General features: G+C 57.2%; 1 protein-coding gene across 6 annotated transcripts; it reads left to right on the forward strand.

The window, feature by feature from the left end:
* Positions 1-967: 967 nt before the first annotated feature.
* On the forward strand, positions 968-22,390 carry ADCY6 (adenylate cyclase 6). 6 transcript variants are annotated; one of them, XM_070789189.1, is made up of 23 exons: positions 2,206-2,351; positions 6,861-7,719; positions 11,194-11,343; positions 11,738-11,859; positions 11,949-12,060; positions 12,384-12,511; positions 13,018-13,176; positions 13,251-13,392; positions 13,502-13,630; positions 13,904-13,929; positions 14,162-14,309; positions 14,506-14,603; positions 14,778-14,865; positions 15,014-15,130; positions 15,397-15,555; positions 15,823-16,001; positions 16,972-17,007; positions 17,090-17,219; positions 17,535-17,798; positions 18,560-18,764; positions 19,569-19,693; positions 19,919-20,079; positions 21,883-22,390. In XM_070789189.1, exons 2-22 carry the CDS (start codon positions 6,862-6,864, stop codon positions 20,042-20,044), a joined length of 3,501 nt encoding a protein of 1,166 aa, XP_070645290.1. In that variant the 5' UTR covers positions 2,206-2,351; position 6,861; the 3' UTR covers positions 20,045-20,079; positions 21,883-22,390. The 6 variants fall into 6 exon arrangements, 5 of the variants coding, with proteins under 5 accessions (XP_019816242.2, XP_070645291.1, XP_070645290.1 ...); XM_019960683.2 differs by lacking the exon at positions 2,206-2,351 and adding an exon at positions 968-1,096 and having other exon boundaries at positions 19,919-22,390; XM_070789190.1 differs by lacking the exon at positions 19,919-20,079 and having other exon boundaries at positions 2,205-2,351.
* The last annotated feature ends 120 nt before the right edge of the window (positions 22,391-22,510 follow it).

A 22,510-nucleotide genomic window follows, 5' to 3' on the forward strand; every position in this document is an offset into this window, starting at 1 on the left:
GACAGCCTTGGCCTTCAGAACCCAGAAAAGAACTGCAGGAGGCCAGACTGCCCTAGCAGCTCCACAGGAGGCAGAGAGGCCAGAGATGCGCCCCTAGCATATTTCTTCAGCTTGTTTGGTTGGTGTCCCCCAAATTTTCTTTTTCATTCCAAAATAAAATGAAGGATCAAGGCTTCCATTCTGAAATATAAAATTTCGTAACACACACATTTCTTTCCCTCAATGTCTTTTGTATTTCCCCAATACTGTCTGTAAATGTATTATTCTAAGAGATAAATGGCAGATACTAGATTCAGATTGGAGAGGAAATTTTGACAGTGGTCAGAACACTGGCTACTTGAAGGGAGAAGTCAGGCAGAAAGGCCCCAAAGGTCAAATTACAGGCCAGGCGTGCACCACTGAGACTCATACACGGAAGAATAAACTGTCCCTTTTTTACTTTCAATTTTCAAACATTTAAACCAACATTTTTCTAGCTTATCCTGAAAATTCTGTAAGACAAGACAGATAGTTTTATCCCTATTTTATAGATGAGGCTCCAAGAGAGTAAGTGATGATTAACTGCAGATGAAGAGTTTGCAATTATATATGCCTGATAAGTGACTGAAATAGGCTTTTTTTTTCTTTTTTTAAAAAATATTTATTTGACTGCACCAGGTCTTAGTTGTGGCATGTAGGATCTAGTTCGGTGACCAGGGATGGAACCCAGTCCACTGGCATTGGGAGCGCGGAGTCTCAGCCACTGAACCGTCAGGGAAGCCCCCTGAAAGGGATTTTCTTAATTCTTCCCCTCTCTTTCTGGCCTCAGACTCTGTCCTGGGCTGCGAAATCCTAGTAGGAGTTTGGCAAGGACAAGAGTTGGGCCCTGAAGCACAGGGCAAGGGAGGGCGGGAGGGCAGGAGGGCTGGGTCTGAAGAGCAGCTTCAGATACCCAGGCTGGGACCTCGGGTGGGGAAGGCGCTGCCAAAGGAAGGATGAACTACTGGTCTGGTTGAGGACCCTGCGAGCCGCCTCCAGGGGAAGGCTGACAAGCCGCCCTCTCTCCAGCTCGGGAGGACTGGCACCCGCTCTAAAGCCAGAATCACCGACATCCTGGGTGAGTTCACCCACCCTCTTCTCCTTTCTGGCTACACCGTCTTTCTAACCCTCAAAGGGTTAAAGCGGTTTCCACGTGATTTTCCCATCATCCAGGTTACTTGGGCTGCAGCTCCCAGCTTGAAAACCTGGGAAATAAATAAAAGTCCCAAACAATTTCTCAGTACCCTAGCAATGCACCCTCTCTCCACCCCCACCCCCACTCCACAGAGAAGGACAACCCTTTGGGTAAAAAGTGTGTGTGTGTGTGTGTGTGTGTGTGTGAAAGGTGCAGGTGTGTATCTCCGTATGGGCAGGTGCTGGGGAGCGGCTTCCCAGAGAAAGTGGGGCCACGTGGTGAGTGCCCCTTCCCTCAGTCCCCCTGGGGCTCTGGGTGCAGGAGATTCACGTGGGGCCAACGCTCTGGAGGGAGGAGGAAGAGGAAAAAAGTGGTGTGTGGGGAAGCAGGCCGCACACACCTGGCGCCTTGTGGAATGAAATCTTTATTAATTATTAAACCGAGTTCCCTCGGGAGCGAGCAGAGCCGTGGCAGGCGGGGCGGGAATGGCGGGGTGGAGGCTGGGGTAGGGAGGAGGGGTGAGGAGTGGGTGCTGGGCACCCGTTCAGTCCCAGGGTACCCCGACAGGAAGGAAGCTGACCCTCTGGGCGCGGGACGGGGGCGGGAGGGGGATCGGGTAATCGCTGCTAGAGAGTGGGTTTCCCCTGCGCGTGGGGGGACCCCGGGAGTGAGGGTGGGAAGAGAATGCTAGAGGAGGCAGCCCGGGGGTGGAGGGAAGTGGGGAGAGGGCCGGCCGGCCGGCTCCTCCCCGGGGTCTTGATCCCAGAACAGTAGCCGCCTGTTTTCCCAAGACTGGGGGAGGGAGCGGCCGGAGGAGAGGAGGGGGCGTGCGGAGGGAGGGTTTCCATTCTTCTTCGGTCTCGCTCGCCCCTACCCCGTTCCTCCGAAGGGAATCGGGCCGCTCGGCCGGGCGTCCGGGGTGGCGGTGGGGGGGAGGGGGTGCCCAGACAAAAGGAGCTTGTGCCTTTAAGGCGGGGAGTCCGGGAGCCGGCGGGGAGGGGACTTCTGGATCCGGGGTAGAGGGCGGCTGCGCTGGACAACAAGGGAGGGGGCGCGGGCCCGGCGCACAGCGGACGGCGGGCGGCACGGCCGGGACGCACGGGCACGGAGCAGGACCGCGGGACTGCCGGCCGGCCGGCCGCAGCCCGCGGGGAGGGCGGGGCGGGGGCTCCGGGGAGCCGCCGACCCCGGCCGGCAGGTGAGACCGCGCGGAGGAGCGTCGGGGGAGGCGGCGGCGCCCGGCGCTCGGGTCTCCGCGCGGCGGCGGGCGGACTCCCGCGCGGCCCCCGGAGAGTTCTGTGGTCGCGGAGGAGCGGGGAACTCCGGGCCCTAGGGACTGGCGGAGGGAAGTCCGGGAGGGGATGGATGGGGGACGGTGGACTCAGGTCCGGGGCTGCAGGCTCTCACCCTCACCCCTCGCCGGGCGCTTCTCTTTCTCCACCCAGAGTGAGTTCCCGGCCGGCGGGGAAGGTGGGGAGAGGCATGTACGGCGGGGAGGGGCTGCCCTGAGGTTTCTGCAGCCGGGCTGTGGGTGCGTCTCCGAGTTTGAGGTAGAGTGTGGTTGTGCTTGGGAAGAAGGGAGGGAGGGGTGCCCTCTGCCTGCAATCACCCACCTCACCCCAGACCTTGGGAACAGAAAGGGTTGGTGTGCTGGCTGGCTGCTAAGGCAGACTTTATTCAGAACAGCTCTGGGGCCCGACTGAAAAGCTCGAATCAGGAGTCAGGCGGTGGACTCTCTTCCCCCAGCCTCCCCTGCCCCGAGTGCCTTGTGACTGGAGGACCCTGATGGGGCTTTTCTGGCTGTGGCGGAGGACGGAGCTCAGTGCCATCTTCAGGGAGACCAGGGGCTACGGAAGGGAGGGGAAGGGTCGCCGGACCTCCTGATACAGGCCCTGGCCGGGCTCATCCACATCTGGATAGGCCTGGAATTGAGGCCCACGTCCCAGCCTGATGGGTGGTGCTGGCACTGAAGTGCCCAGCCTGGGCAGTGCCTTCTGCCATGAACTTTCTGAAGTCCTTTTAAAGTCCCCCCGGAGCCTCCTTTTGCCAAGGAGGGCAGGGGCAGAGGGGTCCTGGGGACAGGAGGTGGCCAGGAAGAGGGTGTAGAGGAAGGGTGTAGGGCGAAGCAGCGACTACAGCCATCCTTGGGGCTGGGGCCTGGCCTGCTTCAGGCTCCAAGTCGCAGACCCACTGGAGGATACAGATTTGGGGTCAGGGGCCCTGGGCCTGGGTCTGCCAGGCTGCATGGACACAGCTCCCAGATGGAGCTGGAGGTGCCTGTATCTGCGTTGGAGCAGAAGATCGGTGAGAGAGAGCAAGGAGACCAGGAGCCTGGGGAGGAGGGGTCTGGGGCACAGGCTCAGGAGCCTGCATCTGGGGAGGAGCGGGTGGTCTGTGGTTCACAGAGTTGGGTTCCTGGACGTGTAGGGGTGGGGGCCCATATAGGGAAGTTTTGTGGCTTTGAACAGTACCCTGCCCTGTTCCCTGCAGTACCAGCCTGGCATGGGGTGCCAGGAGTGAGTTCTCCCAAGTTGGGCAGTGCTTGGAGTGGAGCCCAGGGTGGGATGGTTGAAGTTGGTTGGACAATTACAGATCTCCGAAGCTATCCGCTTGTGGGGTCAGAGTGTTCTTGGGAGGGTCATGCGTTCTGCTGGACAGTGTCTGTCCTTCCTCTGTGAGTACAAGCCACATGCTAGAATGCACTTCCAAGGGGCGGGAACATGGCCAGAAACGGGTCCTGTGGGAACAGAGGTCTGGCCAGTGGTGGGGGGGTGGTGGTAAGGACAGGTCAGGGGACGGGTGAGGGTGAGGAGACTGAAGCTAAATATCACAGGGAGTGGGCAACCTGCTCACTCTGGGCTGTGTCTCATGCAGCTCTGGAGACTGACAGTTGAGGACATAGTGACACGTGACTGGCTGGCATGCGTGGGGTTTTGCTCATGATTTTTCCTCTCTTTCCATCTCTTGGACATTGACAGGCTTTTGGGTGCAAAGTGGTGGAAGGCGGGGAGAAGAGCTCATGTTTATTAAATGCGTACTACGTGTGTGGCAGGAGCTGTTATTCTTTCCTCGCAACGTTTCTTATTCCCATTTTACAGATGAAGAAAGTGACATAGGGAGGTGATGTAACTTTGTCCAAGGCCGTGAACCTAGCAAATAATCACAGTAAGGTTTGAAGCCTGGTCTCATTCCCAAGACCCCGTTTCCAGGGAAGTGTTTTGAAGTTTTGAAGGCTTTCTTCGGTGACCTTTTCCAAACGCCAGCCTGACCAGAAGTCTTAGGTTTTGGATCTGTTTCTCCAGATGGTGCTGTTGGTGATGTTAAGGGGTTGAAGGACACCGAGGGAACTTGGCAGAGTGTGCTTGGGAATGGGGGTTTCCCATGTGCAGAGAGGTCCCCAGGCTGCCTTTTGCTCTGTGGGTCCCTGGGTGTCAGCTTGAAGCACTGCTTCTGTGGCCACCTGGGGCAAGTGCTGGGTACTCCTCTTGTGAGTACAAATGTCAGTGCTGCTAGCTCTGCAGGTTTAAGTATGAGGAGCCCCTCAGGGTGCCCCGTGGCCATGGAGGAGTGTAGCCCTGGAGGGGACACAGGCATCCATGGTGGCAGGGCTCTCACCCTCACCTTCTGAGCTGGGCTCAGCTGGAGACACGTCCAGGGTTTTGTCAGGGAGTCCTCCCACCCCAGGTCAAGACACTTCCCTCCCAGAGACGTGAGATCTGGGGCTGACTTGATTACTCGTGATCTCTAGAGTCTGGGCCGGCTGTGTAAGACGACAGTGGACCTCAGTTTCGTTTTGTTTTGTTTGGCTGTCACATCTGTCCTGTGCACTGGGTGGCCACAGGACCAGCCTCACAGGGTTTTGGTTCAAAGCAGAGGGAAAGTGCATGGAAGTGTTGTCTATCCATCCATCCCCCAACCCATCTGTCCACTCAGTGAACATTCATTTAGACCCTTCTAGGTGTTGAAGATGTGGCAGTGAGCAAAACCAGCCAAAATCTTTGCCCTCGTGAGGTTGGCATTCCAGTTAGGAGAGACAGACAATGAACAAATAAGAAAAATATATAGAATGGCAGTTGCCGATAAGAGTGGTGGAGAAAAATAAAGCATAAAGCTCGGAAGAGAGATAGGGAGCGCCAGGAAAGGGGGTTGCTATTTTAATAGAGTGGTTAGGGAAAGCTCACTGATAAGGGGGTGTTTGAGCTGTGACCTGGAGGAGCCCTTGTTCTAGGCAAAGGGGACAGCAAGCACCAAGGTCCCAGGCTGCCTTGTGCTGGTGTGTTGGGGAACAGCAAAGAGGCTAAGTGAAGCAGAGTGCAGAGAGAGAGATGGAGAATCATAGGATTATCACTATTGTTTCACGTTAGCTTCTCTGAACTAGTCCCTTGAGCTTGCTTTTTTTCTATCTTTTCAACATATAAATTGGTTGAATACCTACTATGAGCCAGGCTCAATGCTTAGGGTACTTGGGGCTGGGGATAAAGTGCTGAACAAACTAGGTATCATCCCTCCTTTCGTAACACTTGGAGTCTGGGGGCAGAGTCACACAATAAACGAGGGGTGTTGTGGTTGCTGTTCAGTCTCTTAAGTCTTGTCTGACTCTTTGCGACTCCAAGGACTGCAGCACACCAGGCTTCCCTGTCCTTCATCATCTCCTGGAGTTTGCTTAAACTCATGTCCACTGAGTCAGTGATGCCATCCAACCATCTTGTCTTCTGTGGCCCCCTTCTCCTCCTGCCCTCAGTCTTTCCCAGCATCAGGGTCTTTTCCAAGGGATGATTTAGTTTCAGTTGTGATCAGTACTACGGAGGGAATGCATGGAGAGTGAATAGGGACCAAACCTAGTCTGGGTGGGGGCGCTGGGACACCTCCCTGAGGAAGTTACGTTTAAGCTGGAACCTGAGGGAGAGTTTGACTTTGACTTGGTGAAGTGTGTGGTGTGTGTGCGTGCACGCACACGCGTGCAAGATCCCCCCTTGTACAGAGGTCACCAATTGGCAGCTCACAGGCTGAATTCATTCCATAGATGTGATTTATTTGGCTTGCAGTATTGAGAAATGTTGGTTACTTGCCAAAGTTTAATTTTTTTTTTTTTAATCTTTTGACCGCACCACATGGCATGTGGGATCTGGTTCCCTGACCAGGGATGGCTCCTGGGCCCCCTGCTTTGGGAGACTGGAGTCTTAACCACTGAAGCACCGGGGAAGTCCCTTGCCAACATGTAAAACCAGGAGATGGCGTGTTAAAGTCTACTTTTTTTTTTAAAGCTTCTGTTGAAAAATCAGATGGGATTCCCCTGGGACAGCAGTGGCACCGGTGCCCCAGTGCGGGGTGGTGCTAGCCCCTGTACCGGGTGTGCCCTCTCTCCTGAGCCAGGCGGCTTTTCACACTGAGAGGCGCTCGAGTCTGTGACCACCAGATCAGTGCCTTGTAGGGAAGAGGTGGATGTTTAAGTGAACTGCATCTCAGCTCTTACACTTGTGTGGCTGCTTGACCTTGGGCAGGTGACCCCACCCGTTTGTGCTTCGGTTTCCTCACCTGTTGATTAGGGCTACCCTGGTCTTCCTCAGAGTCATCTTAGGAGGAGGATGTGCCTGAAAGCGCTCAGCTCGGCAGCAGGAAGTGCTCAGGTAGTGAGAGCTGCTGGTGGTGGCGGCTCTCACTAACTGAGCAGGGTATTGACACCGTCTCATTCCCTTCCTCCCCGCAGGATGTCGTGGTTTAGCGGCCTCTTGGTCCCCAAGGTGGATGAACGGAAAACAGCCTGGGGGGAGCGCAATGGGCAGCAGCGGCCGCGCCGTGGGACCCGCACCAGTGGCTTCTGCACGCCCCGCTACATGAGCTGCCTCCAGGGTGCGCAGCCACCCAGTCCGACGCCCGCCACTGCCCCTCGGTGCCCCTGGCAGGATGAGGCCTTCATCCGGAGGGGGGGCCCAGGCAAGGGCCCGGAGCTGGGGCTGCGGGCGGTGGCCCTGGGCTTCGAGGACCCTGAGGTGGCCGGGGCTGTCGGAGCAGCGGAGGTGGCGCCTGCCGTGGCTACCAGGAGCAGGCAGGCCTGCTGGCGGCAGCTGGTGCAGGTGTTCCAGTCGAAGCAGTTCCGCTCGGCCAAGCTGGAGCGCCTGTACCAGCGCTACTTCTTCCAGATGAACCAGAGCAGCCTGACGCTGCTCATGGCGGCGCTCGTGCTGCTCACGGCAGTGCTGCTGGCCTTCCACGCAGCGCCTGCCCGCCCTCAGCCCGCCTACGTGGCCCTGCTGGCCTGTGCCGCCACCCTCTTCGTGGCACTCATGGTGGTGTGCAACCGGCACAGCTTCCGCCAGGACTCCATGTGGGTGGTGAGCTACGTGGTGCTGGGCATCCTGGCGGCCGTGCAGGTCGGGGGCGCCCTGGCAGCCGACCCGCGTAGTCCGTCTGCAGGCCTCTGGTGCCCTGTGTTCTTTGTCTACATCACCTACACACTCCTTCCCATCCGTATGCGGGCTGCAGTCTTCAGCGGCCTGGGCCTCTCCACCCTGCACTTGGTCTTGGCCTGGCAGCTCAACCGTGGTGACGCCTTCCTCTGGAAGCAGGTGGGTGGTCAGGGAGGTAGGCCTGGGGGCATCAGGCCAGGAATGAGAAGGGGTCTGGTGATCAGGGCGGTGGCTGAGCCCTGGATGGACACTGGGTGAGGGATGTCTGGCTGGATCTGGAAGGAGGGCTTGGGAGGCCTGGTTTCGGGGGTCAGTCTCCATCTGGGATCTAGGGCAGAAGGCCCTGCTGATGGGGAGGAAGGCTGCAGACCCTGTGCTCTGCTCCCATGGGCCGCCGTCCGCAACTCTTTAGCCTGAGGCTCTTGAAATAGTATCATCTGCAGAGACACCGTGGAGGGCTGGAGGAGGGCAGGTGATGTTTAGCCCCTGGGTGGGGGCAAGTCTGAGAGGGCAGGGGAGTCTACATCCTACCCTGACCCCTGACCCCAGCCTGAGACTCCGAGCTTGGTGCCATCCTTCTAGGCAGTTCTCGGCGGTAATGCGGGGGCATCGAGTAGGTTTTCGATGGAGTTAGCAAGGGAGGAGTCACCTGTCACCTGGACCGAGGCCAGCTCCAAGAGGACAGGGGAAGTGATGGGTGGTCTCTTCTCTCCTGGGCTGGGAGTAGTTTGGGATGGGACTGTGCACAAGAGGGGCATTAGGCTCCGACCTCATCTCGCCTACTTCCCACTGAGCACCAGGGCTCTGGCAACTGCCTTGAGGCTCTCTGCCCATGTGGGCTTCCGCCTCTGGGTTCTGAGTGGTGTGTGAGGTGAGGCTCTCGTAAGCGCTTGGCTGCGGGCAGACCTGGTTGTCCAAGGGGCTGAAATCTTCTCTGTGAGAGTGCAGACAGCACATCTTGCCTCTCCCAGTCTTACTTTCCCTTTCTGTAAAAGGAAGATACAAACGGTGTCCACCTCGTGATGCTGCTGTCAGGGCCCTGCCCTCTGCCAGCGTGGAGTAGAGCCTCATAGGGTGGTGGTCTCACCTGCAGCGAGGTGTGGGGAGGCTGGAGGGGATGGTACCCAGTGAAGGGGCTTCCGGGACGTCCATGGCAGAGAGACGTGAGCCAGTGGAGTCGACTGTCTCATGTCGTCCCCTGACCAGGCACAGGGGCTTTTGCCCAGCTGAGCCTTTGGGGCTGCTGTCGATACAGCTCCCCAGCACTCCTTGTGATCCCTCCATTGGCCCCTGCTTTAGATGGTGCTGCCCTCTTTCTTGCTCTGCCTTGCCCAGAGCTTGTGGCCTGTAGCCCACCCAGCCCCACCCACAAAGAGGAAGTTGCCTGGGGCTCCCAGGGTGAGAAGCTGGGTGCCCTGGCATGATGCCCTTCCCTGCCTTGCCTGTGGAACAGAATGTACCTTTTTAAGAGTAACCTTATAGCCACTTTGTTTGTGGAGCACATACCCGCAGGGCGCTGTCAGATCTCTTAAAGGGCCAGGGTCCTTCTGCTGTTGCTAGCCCCCCATCTCTCTCCAGGGGAGCTGTCACACTGGGCATTGGAGTTGGACTGCCCTCTTGGGGAAGGAGGAGCTTGGAGGTGGGACCTCCCATCCCCCATCCTTTCTAGGGTAGATGGGTGTCTCTTCCCTCCTCTCTGCTGGCCTGGTGCCCAGAGCCAAGCCCAGGGCCTGACTAGGGAGGCACAGTTCCATGGAGGCCAGGACTGCACCAGTCTCCCGCCTCTCCAGGGTGCCCAGCCAGTGGGGCTCAGTGCGCACGTTCCTGGGGCAAGTGGAAGAAGCTGCCCATGGCCCATGCCAGCCCTTGGGGCCAGGGCAGCCCGTACCTCTCTCTGAACTGGGGATTCCCTGCACCCAGTTGGCTTTCAGGTTTCTGGGTGGGGCTCTGGCCTCCTTTCTATGGTCCTTGGGCAGCCCCTTTGCAGATCCAGGCCCTTCATCCTCTGACCCGCTCACCCAGACACACTGAGCGGTTCCACCCAGTGACCCAGTCCAGCCTGGCGTGTCCTGCAGTGTCCTGGCAGCCATTTTTTCTCACAGTCGGATGGGGGTCTGTGTACAGATCTATTTCAGTCTCTTGTCCCCCTTCCCCTTCCCTCCACCATGACTCACATTTTCCTCTTGGGCTCCTGGGGCCAGGAAGGGAAGTTGCCTGTTTTACCCCCCCTTTTCTTCTCCCCCACTGGGGGCTATTCTTAGAAACCCCCGAGGGAGATAGTGTGCCCCCCTTCTTCACCCCTGCTGCTGGGAAGGGGGGGCTCTTGTGAGCTAGACAGAGAAGGGAATCTGGGAAACCAATCCTAGAGGGCGGGAGCTGGGAATGGTGGGGGGTTAGCTGGCCTACCCTCCGTCTTACCCAAGGAACAAGAAGCCGAGGTCCCAGAGACTGAGTGACAGGCCCAATTTTGCAGGATGAGTCCTGGTTCCAGGCAGAGCCCAGAACTCCTGGCTTCCAGTTGGTGCTCTTGCCCTCCCTTCTCCCAAAACCAGAGCCCTGCCCCAGCCAACTCTGGGGCGGAGCCACAAGTGCCAGGTTAACCCCTGAAGTTCCAGAATCACCGAGGCCAGCTTCCCTTAGACTCGCTCTCCAGTCACTGTTGCTGCTGCTGACTGAGGATGGAACACCTTGGGTTGGGGTCCTAGGGTGTAGGGACCTGGCTGGACCAAGTGTTGGGGGTGGCCAGGCATGGTGGCACCCCATCTCAGTTCAGAAGAGTTCTTCGTGTCTGTGGAATTAATGACTCCCAAGCCTGGGTTCTGAGGTGGGCCTCAAGAGCGTTGGTGAGTGGAGTGAGTTGGCATCCTGGGAACGTGGGCTGTAGTGCACGGTAGGGTTAGGACACAGCCTGGAGTCTGACTGTCCTGGACTTGAGTCCCACACCAGCTACTACCAGCGGTGAGATCCTGGGCACCTGAGTCCCTCACCTTTAAAATGAGATCATGCTCCCATCTCATAAGAGTTGTAAGAAATAACATTCATTAATGTATAGAGCACACCTATAGAATCCAGGCACGTTGTAAATAGCCAACAAATTAGCTCCAGTAATAATAATAGTAGTCATTATTATCACATTAATTTATGTCAGGGTAGGGAGGAACCTTGGAGATCTTACTGTCCCTCTCCAGGTTCTAGACAAGCAGACAGGCCCAGAGAGATGAGGTGACTTGTCCTGGGCACGCACAGGAAGATTTGGAGCTCAGATCTCCTGGGTGTCGACCTGTGAGGAGAACCACGTGCTGGAGCCGCAGCATGTGTCTTTTGTTTGGGGTGTTTGTGGGGCAGGGAGTCAGAGTGCTGGGCCCAGGCCCTGTGACCTACCTGGCCCTGGCTGATGCTTCCACTCCCAGGAGCTGTGAGAAGATCATGTTTCTCACCACGGGTGAGCCAGGCAGGGAGCTGGACCCCTATGGGGAATGGAGAGCTGGACTGCAGGGCTGGGGCTGGCTTGGGGAAGACAGGGCACAGGATTCTGGCTTCCTCCCTGAGGCAGTGCGTCTACCGAGAGCCTAGCTAGTTGCAGCTGTGTGTGTGGGGGGGTGGTCACCATTTGCCTCTGCCACCCCTTTGCAGCTTGGAGCCAACATGCTGCTGTTCCTCTGCACCAATGTCATTGGCATCTGCACACACTATCCGGCTGAGGTGTCTCAGCGCCAGGCATTTCAAGAGACCCGCGGTTACATCCAGGCCCGGCTGCACCTGCAGCATGAGAACCGGCAGCAGGTGGGGCTGCTCTCCCTGGTCACGGCCTTCCCCCGCCCCACCTGCCAACAGCTTGCAGGTTGGATCCGCCACCTTGTGCAACTCCATGGAATAGTGTGAATTGTTCCCCCTGACTGTGCAGCGCAGAGGCGCTCTGACTTTGGAGTTGCTGGCCTGTCAGAGGAGGGGAGGGAATAGATGGAGTGCACCTGAGGGGTTGAATGGGCTGTTGTCAGAGAAGACTGGGGTGTGTGTCTGCCGAGGGCTCTAACGGAGGAAGGTCAGGCTAGGTCCCAGGAGGGAAGCTCAGGTCTCCAGAGAGGTCAGGGAGGGTTCCAGGGATGTGGAGGGACCAGGAGGGGTTAAAGCATGAGGCCAGGAAGATAGTGGTGCCCTGTTGAAACCACTGGTCTAGGAGCGGCTGCTGCTGTCTGTGTTGCCCCAGCATGTTGCCATGGAGATGAAAGAAGACATCAACACAAAGAAAGAAGACATGATGTTTCATAAGATCTACATCCAGAAGCACGACAATGTCAGGTAGGGTGGGAGTGGGGAGGATACTGGGAGAGGTGGGGGGTGGTCTCTGAGGGCTACACCGTCCTTCCGTCTTCTGCCATCGTCCACAGCATCCTGTTTGCGGACATTGAAGGCTTCACCAGCCTGGCGTCCCAGTGCACAGCGCAGGAGCTGGTCATGACCCTGAACGAGCTCTTTGCCCGGTTCGACAAGCTGGCTGCGGTGAGGGTGCTGGGGCTAGGGGGCAGGGCCGACCGGTTGAGGGCGCACCTTTCTGGCAGCAGCTTGGGGATGAGAGCCCGTGGAGTCTGCACTGAGAGTAGTGGGCTAGGTGGTAAAGGTGTAAAGTAAAGGTGCTGATGCTGCTAAGTCGCTTCAGTCGTGTCCGACCCTGTGCGACCCCACAGACAGCAGCCCACTAGGCTCCTCTGTCCCTGGGACTCTCCAGGCAAGAATACTGGAGTGGGTTGCCATTTCCTTCTCCAATGCATGAACGTCAAAAGTGAAAGTGAAGTCGCTCAGTCTCTCCCCTCTTTCTGCTTCAGGAAAATCACTGCCTGAGGATCAAGATCTTAGGGGACTGTTACTACTGCGTGTCAGGGCTGCCAGAGGCCCGGGCAGACCATGCCCACTGCTGCGTGGAGATGGGGGTGGACATGATCGAGGCTATCTCGTGAGCACCGCCCCCCCCGGCCTTCCTGGGACTGAGGGGGGCTCCGCCTGCCCCTCCCCTTCGAGGTGTCCTTAGGACCTTTCCTTAGTCTTGGCTGTCTCTCTGTCTTGGAGATCCACGCCTGGGGAGTGGAAAGGCTTCAGCCCATGTGAAGATCCATGTGCACCTTAGACTCCAGCGGCTGGGATGGGGCAGGGGGAGTCAGGGTGAGGGGGGATTTACGCTGGAGAGAATGCCAGTTGTAGGCCTGCTGGGAGGGTGGTGATTCCTCATCTACTCGCCCAGTCCCATAGGACGCTGCTGGACCCCTGCTGGTGAACAGGGTTCCCAAAGGTTTGTCCTTGAGCCCCGTGCAGCCTCCTACCTGTGTCCCGCCAAGGGCGTGCCATGTGCTCTGTGGCTGGGTCTGTCCTTGGCCACTTGGCTCCAAGGCGAGCTCAAGGCCTGGGCTCTGGGCTGGGAGTGGGGAGGACTACTGAGAGCTAAGCCAGGCCGCCTCCTCCCAGGCTGGTGCGCGAGGTGACAGGTGTAAACGTGAACATGCGCGTGGGCATCCACAGCGGGCGTGTGCACTGTGGCGTCCTTGGCTTGCGGAAATGGCAGTTTGATGTGTGGTCCAATGACGTGACTCTGGCCAACCACATGGAGGCCGGGGGCCGGGCCGGGTGAGTGCGGGTCCAAGGGGTAAGGGGTGGTAGCCATCGGGCAAGCTGGGGTCTTACCCGCCTGTCCCACGCAGCCGCATCCACATCACCCGGGCCACGCTGCAGTACCTGAATGGGGACTACGAAGTGGAGCCGGGCCGCGGTGGGGAGCGCAACGCCTACCTCAAGGAGCAGCACATTGAGACCTTCCTCATCCTGGGAGCCAGCCAGAAACGGGTCAGGGTCGGGTTGGGGAAGGTGGCTGGGGAGAGGGGCAGATGGAAGGAGCAAGCAGAGGCCTTCTCTGGGCGCCTCTTCCCAGCCTGTACCTGTGCTATCCACACAGAAGGAAGAGAAGGCCATGCTGGCCAAGCTGCAGCGGGCACGGGCCAACTCCATGGAAGGGCTGATGCCACGCTGGGTGCCTGACCGTGCCTTCTCCCGGACCAAGGACTCCAAGGCTTTCCGCCAGATGGTGAGGGTCCCACCGCGCCTGGGCCGGGCCTTGGTTCTTATTTCCCTCAACACTCAGTATTGCCCTGCCCTCTTCTGCCTCCCTTGTTGAGGCTGTTGTCTCTGCAGTTTCTGGAATTGGGAATGGGAAGGCTGGTTTCATCCCAGGGGTCCCAGGCTCCCCAGAGTCTCTGGGGAAAGCCCTCAGCACAGTGTTGATGGTGGGGAAGGAAGGGACTGTAGAGGTGAAGGTGGCCTGCCCGTCACCTCATTCACACTCTGTCCCTTTCTCCAGGGCATCGATGATTCCAGCAAAGACAAGTAAGTCAAGTTGTTGAGGAGGGCGGGTGGGGGAAGGCACTTGCAGCCTGGGGTGAGGAGGTGGGGAGCTGAGATACCCCTCTTCCCTGGACTTCAGACATGTCGCGTGGGACTGGGTGGCACCTGCCCCGCTCACACTTCTCCTCTGAGTGCTGCCCGTACCCCTCCCTTCTCATCACCTGTCACGTGGCCGTGGTCAGGCGCCTGGTGAAGCCATGTCCTCTGCCCTCAGCCGGGGTGCTCAGGATGCCCTGAACCCTGAGGATGAGGTAGACGAGTTCCTGGGCCGGGCCATTGATGCCCGCAGCATTGATCAGCTGCGCAAGGACCATGTGCGCCGGTTCCTGCTCACCTTCCAGAGAGAGGATCTTGAAAAGAAGGTTTGGGGGATGCAAGGGCAGGAGGAGGAGGTCCCGGCAGGGTGGTCTGAGCACAAGTGAGGGAACAGGAGAAGTTTCTGGGGAGCGGTGGGGGTGACCACAGGGCACTGTGGGGATTCACCTCAGCTGGGCCAACTGGCAACACGCGGCCTTCCGAGGGCAGTGGCAGTGCCCAGCTCAGTCTCCTCTCCCTCAGTACTCACGCAAGGTGGACCCCCGCTTTGGAGCCTACGTGGCCTGTGCCCTGCTGGTCTTCTGCTTCATCTGCTTCATCCAGCTTGTTGTCTTCCCACGGTGAGAGCTCTGCCCCTCCTTGCTGGGCTTCTCTTCCCTCTACCACTTCCCAGGCCCTTCTAAAACACCTTTGCAAGCACACAGTCCTGGGGCCTGCCCCCTGCCTGCCCAGGGAGTGGGAAAGGACCCCCAGATCTCCCAGAGTAACATCTTCCCTGGCCCTCTCCCGCCCAGCTCAGCTCTGATGCTTGGGATCCACGCCAGTATCTTCCTGCTGTTACTGGTCACCGTGCTGACTTGTGCCGTGTACTCCTGTGGCTCTGTACGTGGGGGACCTTCCAGGGCTGGTCGGGGAGGCCAGACTGGGAGTGGGGAGGGAGGAGAAGGTGAGGCCTCTGCCACTGGGCTGGCCCTAGGTGGCCTTAACCATTGGGTGACGTGGTCTGTCTCTGTCTCCTGCCTCCTGACAGCTGTTCCCTGAGGCCCTGCAACGTGTATCTCGCAGTATTGTCTGCTCGAGGGCACATAGCACCGCAGTTGGCATCTTTTCTGTCCTGCTTGTGTTCACCTCCGCCGTTGCCAGCATGGTAAAGGTCCAGGGAGAATTCTCCTGCTCCTCCTCTGTGCCAAGCACTGTTCTGGGTGCTGGGGCTACAAAGAGGAACGAGACACATTTCCTCCCCAAAGCAGGAGTGAGGTTAACCCCTGTCCTCCTGGCTTGCTCCCTTTGCCTCTTGTTATCCCTCAGTGAGAACTTGGGCCCCTGGCATATAAGGTACTTGGGCATGGCCCTGGTAACCCCTCCCCTCCTCAGTTACCCTAATATATACCTCCTCTCCTCCTGTTTTTGCAGTTCACCTGTAACCACACCCCCTTACGAACTTGCGCAGCCCGGATGCTGAATTTAACCCCTGCTGACATTACCGCCTGCCACCTGCAGCAGCTCAATTACTCTCTGGGCCTGGATGCTCCCCTGTGTGAGGGCACCGCACCCACCTGCAGCTTCCCTGAGGTGTCCAGGCAGTGGTCAGGCGGGGTGGGGGGGTCCTGATCAGTACCAGTTCTTGACCTTTCTGTGCCAGGCTTGGTGGTGGGCACTGGGGACCCAGGATCTCACCAGAGTCTCCAACTCCAGGAGCAGCCCTGGCGTGGTGTGGTGTTGGGGTGTGTGGAGGGCGAAGGCGGCTTGGGTTTGAGGTGGTCGAGGGGGGCTCAGGTCAGGTGACGGCGTGCCTCGTGCTCTGCCCTCACCCAGACTTCCTCTGCCTTCGCTCCGCAGTACTTCATTGGGAACGTGTTGCTGAGTCTCTTGGCCAGCTCTGTCTTCCTGCACATCAGTAGTATCGGGAAGTTGGCCATGATCTTTGTCCTGGGGCTCGTTTATCTGGTGCTGCTTCTGCTGGGTCCCCCAGCCACCATCTTTGACAACTATGACCTCCTGCTGGGCGTCCACGGCTTGTGAGTTTATCCTCAACCCCTTTAATCTCCCAGGAGCCTCTTGACCCTGCTAGGTCGTTGAGAGACCTTTGTACCCTGGCATGCTACCACTCATCCCTCACATGCGGGGAAAGGAGGTAGCACCTGACCCCCAACAGTCTCCTCAAGGAAACCCCAGACCTGGGAAACCCCTTTGTCTTTAGGCTAGACATTAAAAATAAAAACTCCCTCTTGCATTTGCGTGTTGCTTTCATATCCACTCTTAACTACTTGTAGGTCACATAGCTGCTTGGGGTAGAGCCCCGGCTAGGAAAGGAACCAAAACTCGGGCTCCTGCTTCAGGGCTCTGCCTGGGACAACACTGGCTTTTCCTCTGTAAAAGCCCACACCTTATATGGCAGAAACATATGGTGTGGTAGAAAAAGCCTCTGCAGCCTGCTGAGTTTGAATCCCTACTCTGCCACTTATTAGCTGTGTGACCTTAGATTGGTGAGTTAACTTCTCCGAGCCTCAGTTTCCTCATCTGTAAAATGACAGTGCCATCTATATCACAGGGTAGCTGTAAAGATTATAGTAACTGACATTTATCGAAGACTTGCTGATGCCAAGCACTGTGCTAAGTCTTTTTTTTTAATTAAAAGCATTTTTTAAGAATTTAGACTGTGCTGTGTCTTTATTGTGCTACTTGGGCTTTCTATAGCTGTGGATTTGCTAAGCCTTTTGCTCACATTGTTTAGATCTGATCACTCTTGTATTGATGAGGAAACTGAGGCTTACAGAGTTAAACAGCCAGGTCACATAGTTGGTGGGTAGAGGAGCCAGGAGTGGAATCTCTGCTCTTAATATAAGCAAATGCCTTGGCCTGGTCCCTGATCTGTGGTGCTCAGTAAATGCAGTTTCTGTCTCCTCTTCCGTGCCCTGACCTGGCGACCCAGAAAGAACCAATGACTTTGTCTCTTCTATGACTTTGTCTCTTCTATCTTCTTGCCAGGGCTTCTTCCAATGAGACCTTTGATGGGCTGGACTGGTGAGTGAGGGCTCCAGGGCAGCAAAGGGCTGGGCTGCCAGACGCCTCTTTCAGCCACTGAGCCCGCCTCTGCTTCCCTCAGCCCAGCGGCCGGGAGGGTGGCACTCAAATACATGACCCCCGTGATTCTGCTGGTGTTTGCACTGGCGCTGTACCTGCATGCCCAGCAGGTGGAGTCCACCGCCCGCCTGGACTTCCTCTGGAAGCTGCAGGTGACAGGGCAGGCCTCTGGGGTGGGTGGGTGGTTCCTGGGGGCGGAGCCTGGGCCGTGTCAGGCATCTCTTAGGTTGGTCAAGGTTTAGCCTGCCCTGAGCCCACCCTGGCTCCATGCTTTTTCCCTGTGCCCACCCCCATCCCCCGCCTCATTCTGTCCCTGCCCCCTCGGCCCCTCTGCCTGTTCTTTGGCCTCATCTCTCCCTGGTTTTCTTCTCCCATGCGGTTCCCTTAGATACCCTTCTCCAGGTGTTGGCTGCTGTACCCACGCCTTGTGGATGTTGGGCAGTGGGTGATGGGTGTGGTGTCCACAGGCAACAGGGGAGAAGGAAGAGATGGAGGAGCTCCAGGCCTACAACCGGCGGCTGCTACATAACATTCTGCCCAAGGACGTGGCCGCCCACTTCCTGGCCCGGGAGCGCCGGAACGACGAGCTCTACTATCAGTCCTGTGAATGTGTGGCCGTCATGTTTGCCTCCATTGCCAACTTCTCTGAGTTCTACGTGGAGCTGGAGGCCAACAACGAGGGTGTTGAGTGCCTGCGACTGCTCAATGAGATCATTGCTGATTTCGATGAGGTACTTGTCCCTTAGGTTGGTGCTGGCAGAGGGTGGGGGAATGTGGGGACCAGAGAAGTGGGAGAACTTTGGATAAGAAGGCAAGGATTGGAGGGGCTCATCTGATGAGACCCAGAGATGTGAAGGGCAGGAGTAAAGGTAGGCACAGTGGAGTTGGGGACAGATATGAGTGTGTCACAGGCAGCAGGGTCAGCTCCAGTGGGGCAGGGTCGTTGTTACTGGGGAGCAAAGGAGGATGTGAAGATCTGTGGAGGGGCCAGTAGAGTTAGCAAGTGGATGTCATTGAAGAAGGAGCTGGTAATCTGTAGACTACGGCCTCATGAGGCCAAGTAATCAGGATGATCCCCTGAATAGAGAAAATGGAAGTAAAATACGAGAAAGCGTCCTGAACATCCAGGTCAGGTCTGGAGAGAAGGCACTTCCTCAGTCTGGGACTCTTTCCCCCAAAGTGAGGGCTGGAATCATTAATGCCTGATATCCCTTCTGTGGTTCTGGGTTCTGTAGCGGGCTGTCAAAGTTGTCCTGGAGTTGTGTGCTCAAGTTCCTGCTTGGGTTTTGATGGCTGCCTAGTAAGGGAGACGTTTTCCGGGTTCCTAGCCCAGCACCAAGAGCAGTAGTTGCAAGCGGGGCTCACTTACTGGAGGGAAGTATTGAGACAGGGAAGTGGGGCAGGGGGCCAGAGCATGGGCAGGAAGGAGCCTTGGGGCAGGACTGGGTCTGGCCTTTCTGCCTTGACAGCCAGGTCCCCCTGTGCTGTCCAGATCATCAGTGAGGAGCGCTTCCGGCAGCTGGAGAAGATCAAGACAATTGGTAGCACCTACATGGCTGCCTCTGGGCTGAACGCCAGCACCTATGATCAGGTGGGCCGCTCCCACATCACTGCCCTCGCCGACTATGCCATGCGGCTCATGGAGCAGATGAAGCACATCAATGAGCACTCCTTCAACAATTTCCAGATGAAGATCGGTAAGAAGGCCTGGATCATGGCACGTTTTCCCAGGGCTGTTTTTGGGGTGAAGCTGAGGCAGCAGGCTGGGGATGGTGTATCAGGAGTCCTGTGGGGGTTTCCTTTTCTCCTGCTCCCTATATCATCTGATGTTAAGAATAGATACCATTTATTAAGGGCCTCCTATGTGCTAAGCATTGTCTCAGATTTTTTTTTTTAAACATATATCAATTCTCACATTATTATCCCCTTTTACAGAAAAGAGTTAGATTTTCAGAATGGGTAGATAACTCAGCCAAGGTCACACAACTAGTTATGGCTGAACTGGGATTCAAGACCAGGTTTATGTAGATACCAGTACCTATGTCCCCATCTGTGGCTGGTCTGATAAGAGGAACTTGCTCCCAGATGAGCCGGTGGATGGGAGTTGTTAATAGCGTGGGTTCTCGAGTCAGAATGTCTGGTTTGAATTCTGGCTCTTCCACTTATGGGCTTATTTAGCAAGTCACCTAACTTCTGTAAGCTTCAGGTACCTTTTCTATAAAATGGGGATGATGAGCCCTACCTTGTAGGGCTGTTGAGAGGCTGAGATAGTATAGAATGCTTATAGAGCGATTGGCACAGCATGAACCTTTGTTGGATTAGCTGCTGTTTTGGCATAGCCCTTCTGACTCAGGGGAGCTCCTTGGCATTCTTTACAACCAGGAGACTTGTCCCTTTTCCATTCTTCTCTGGGTCCTTCTAAAGGTGCCAGGAGGTGGTGCCTCCCTGGGCTGACTGGGGAACATCCACTGCTCTCAATTTCTTACTTTTACCCACCCCAGGACTGAACATGGGCCCAGTTGTGGCAGGCGTCATTGGGGCTCGGAAGCCACAGTATGACATCTGGGGGAACACAGTGAATGTCTCGAGTCGAATGGACAGCACCGGGGTCCCCGACCGAATCCAGGTGAGGGGGTTGTAAGCGGAAGCTGGGAGGGGTCTGGTGTGGGGAGCTTCCACAGGGCCCCCTCTGCAGTCAGCCAGGACAGGGGTAGGGTGGCGATATTCTGTGTTTGGTGGAGGGGGTTATGGGGGCAGATAGTAGCATGACCAGAGAACCCCTGGGACCCTGCAAATGCAGCAGGAAGGATCCTGGCCTAAGCAGGTTCCCCCCCCCACCCCGCCCCCCCAGGTGACCACGGACCTGTACCAGGTTCTAGCGGCCAAGGGCTACCAGCTGGAATGTCGAGGGGTGGTCAAGGTGAAGGGCAAGGGGGAGATGACCACCTACTTCCTCAATGGGGGCCCCAGGAGTTAGCAGGGCCCAGCTACAGATCAACTGAAAGGACCAAGGTGGGCATTTGTGTGGACTCTGGGCTTGCTGGGGGAAGCTGTGGCAGGGGGCACTGAGCCTCCAGACCCTGCTGATCACAAAGGGAACACCCCAGCAGGCTGTGTTCAACTACGTCCTCAGGCTGGTGAACGAGGGGATACCAAGAGGATTATGCAAGTAACTTTTTAAAACTAGGGTAGGGTTGTTTTCCCTCCTTTCTTCCAGCTTTTGGGAGCAGGGGAGGGGGCAGCAGCAAAGGTGGGGGGATCCTTCCTACCTGAGAGATTAAAATGGCAGCTTGTCACACCTCCCCTTTCCCTGTCCGTCTGGGCAGCCGGCTCAGGGCTGGGCCCTTCCTTTCCCTTTTTCCTGGGAATCTTTTGTACAAAGACTGGGGCAGGCTTGAAGAGTGCCTGTTCCACGCTTGCCTTTGCTGTGCCTGCATCCCCAGCATGGGTCCTGGGCCCTCCCCACCCGGTCAGGTCTCCCTCAGGGACACAGGGCCAAGGAGGGAGAGGCTCGGGAGACCCAGCTCTGTCCATATTTCAGGGGAACGTTTCCATTTGCCAAATCCTAGTCCCACGATCTGTCCCCAAAGGGGAACAAAGGGACTTCTGACAGCTCAGATTAGCCCCAGTTCCTGCACAGCTCCAGGGAGAGGGGCATCTGGTCTCATTGGTACTGTGAAAACACCCAGGAGGGAGCAGGAATGTGCATGAGGGCATTAGAAGACTGGAAGGTGGATGTTCGCCTGCAGGTGCCAAAGAGAGCAGGCCAGCCAGGGATGGGGGTGGTGCCAGACTCCGAAGGTCAGGATCAGGCCGCTCTGCCCCCGCGCACTCTTGCTGTCTGCTGCAAGGGACACAGAGCGTCTCTACCCCTTCTGTTGCCAAATAGAACAGGGCCAGGGCCTGGAGGAAGACGACCCTGATCCTAGACCCGTCCTCCCAGACCTGGCACTGGGGAGGGCCTGTGTGTCTGTGTACTGTGTGTGCACGGTGGTCTGTGTGTGTGTCTGTTTTCCAGGTCTGTGTGTCCTTGCGCTCCTGCTCCTCGACTCTCCACCCTGGGTTGCCTCTTTCCTGTGGGCTTCTGTCTTCTGGGAATTAAGGCAGGATGTCTGATTTCAAGGGATGGAGACAGATGCCCAGTTTGCACAGGAGTGGGATGGGGTGTGGTAACAAAAGGAGGGTGACTGGGGAGAGGACTTTTGTGCCAAATCCCTAATTGCCTCGTGGGGACCACGTGTGCAGCATGACACTCTCGGCTAGGGCAGGGACCCAAGCGCCTGCTGGAGCCCCCGTGCTCCTTGCACTTGAACTCTATGGGGTTTGGTGGGCAGAGGCTCAGGAGTCCCCTGGATTTCCCCAGCTGGTATCCTGGGACGTGGTAAGCCTTGGGGCTGGGGTAGCATGGGATCCCCCGAGGACCCAGATTCTGGTACTAGGGGCAAGGGGAGGGGAACCCGGACCTCAGCCGTCCCCAGTCTACAGCCTGAGCCCAGTGTGCTCCAGGCTCCCCAGTCCCCATGAAGCCTGCCGGGGGCTGGCAGGAGGGTTAGGAGGGCTGGGCCTTCGATTCCCTTCCTGTCCGCGCCTGCCTTTCACCCGCTTCCCTGCAGCCTTGCCTCTGGCCTGAATGAGTCGGTGCTTTGGTTTCTCTGTACCTGTTTAAGCTGAGGCATTGGCCACAGTTTTGCTTGAAGATCGCTTTGTCTCAGAGGTGTTAGAGGCAGAGGGGAGAGGGTCCCAGAGTTGCTGACTTGGGGGACTGGAAGGGGCAGGTGGTACTCTTGCCCTTCCTCATGCCCTTTCTGACTCTAGTTCCTTGCAGACATTGTTTCTGGCTCGTACTGACTGCTCTGGGGGATCTTCATGTATCAGCCAAGTGGGCCATCAGTCACTTCATTAGCCAAGGCAGGAGAAGAGAAAAGACTAGGTGGTCCAGATGAAGTCAGCTCCCCTTCCCTCAGCCACAGCCCTGGACAGGAAGGTTCTGCATGGGGTCCTGGGGTGGGGATGAGGCTGTAAGGAGACCAGAGTGGAAGACCGCTTCCCTTATGGCGAAAGTGAGTGACTTGTGTCTGCTTCTTGCCAGTGGAGGGGCCTGTCTGCACCCTGGCTCCCCGCACCACAGTGCCAGCCATGCATTTCCCCTGGGTTGATATTGCCCCCTTCCTTGCCAGTTGGTGGGGGAGTCAGTGGATGGGAGGCCCATGGACTTTGGTTTTATAATGTAACCAGCGTGGGGCGGGGGGAGGGTGGCATACCATTGTATTTCAGTGAAATATTTAATATATTTAAATATCAATAAAAATCAAACTTTGTAAAATTCCCTGTTCTCTGCAGCTGTTCTGGGCCCTGGGTTGGGTCTGAAGTGGCAGAGCCTGGTGGAGGGCAGTCCCCTGCCGGGGTTCTGTAGACCTCTCTCATCTGCTAAGATGAAGCTGCA

Source organism: Bos indicus, chromosome 5 (assembly GCF_029378745.1).
Source record: "Bos indicus isolate NIAB-ARS_2022 breed Sahiwal x Tharparkar chromosome 5, NIAB-ARS_B.indTharparkar_mat_pri_1.0, whole genome shotgun sequence".
Classification (NCBI taxonomy): Eukaryota; Metazoa; Chordata; class Mammalia; order Artiodactyla; family Bovidae; genus Bos; species Bos indicus.

Coding starts and splice junctions, on each gene's coding strand:
- ADCY6 (XM_019960683.2), top strand. CDS start 6,862: ATGTCGTGGTTTAGCGGCCTCTTGGTCCCCAAGGTGGATGAACGGAAA. Junction 12,061..12,383: donor GGTTCGACAAGCTGGCTGCG/GTGAGGGTGCTG, acceptor TTTCTGCTTCAG/GAAAATCACTGCCTGAGGAT. Junction 17,008..17,089: donor ACCTTTGATGGGCTGGACTG/GTGAGTGAGGGC, acceptor TGCTTCCCTCAG/CCCAGCGGCCGGGAGGGTGG.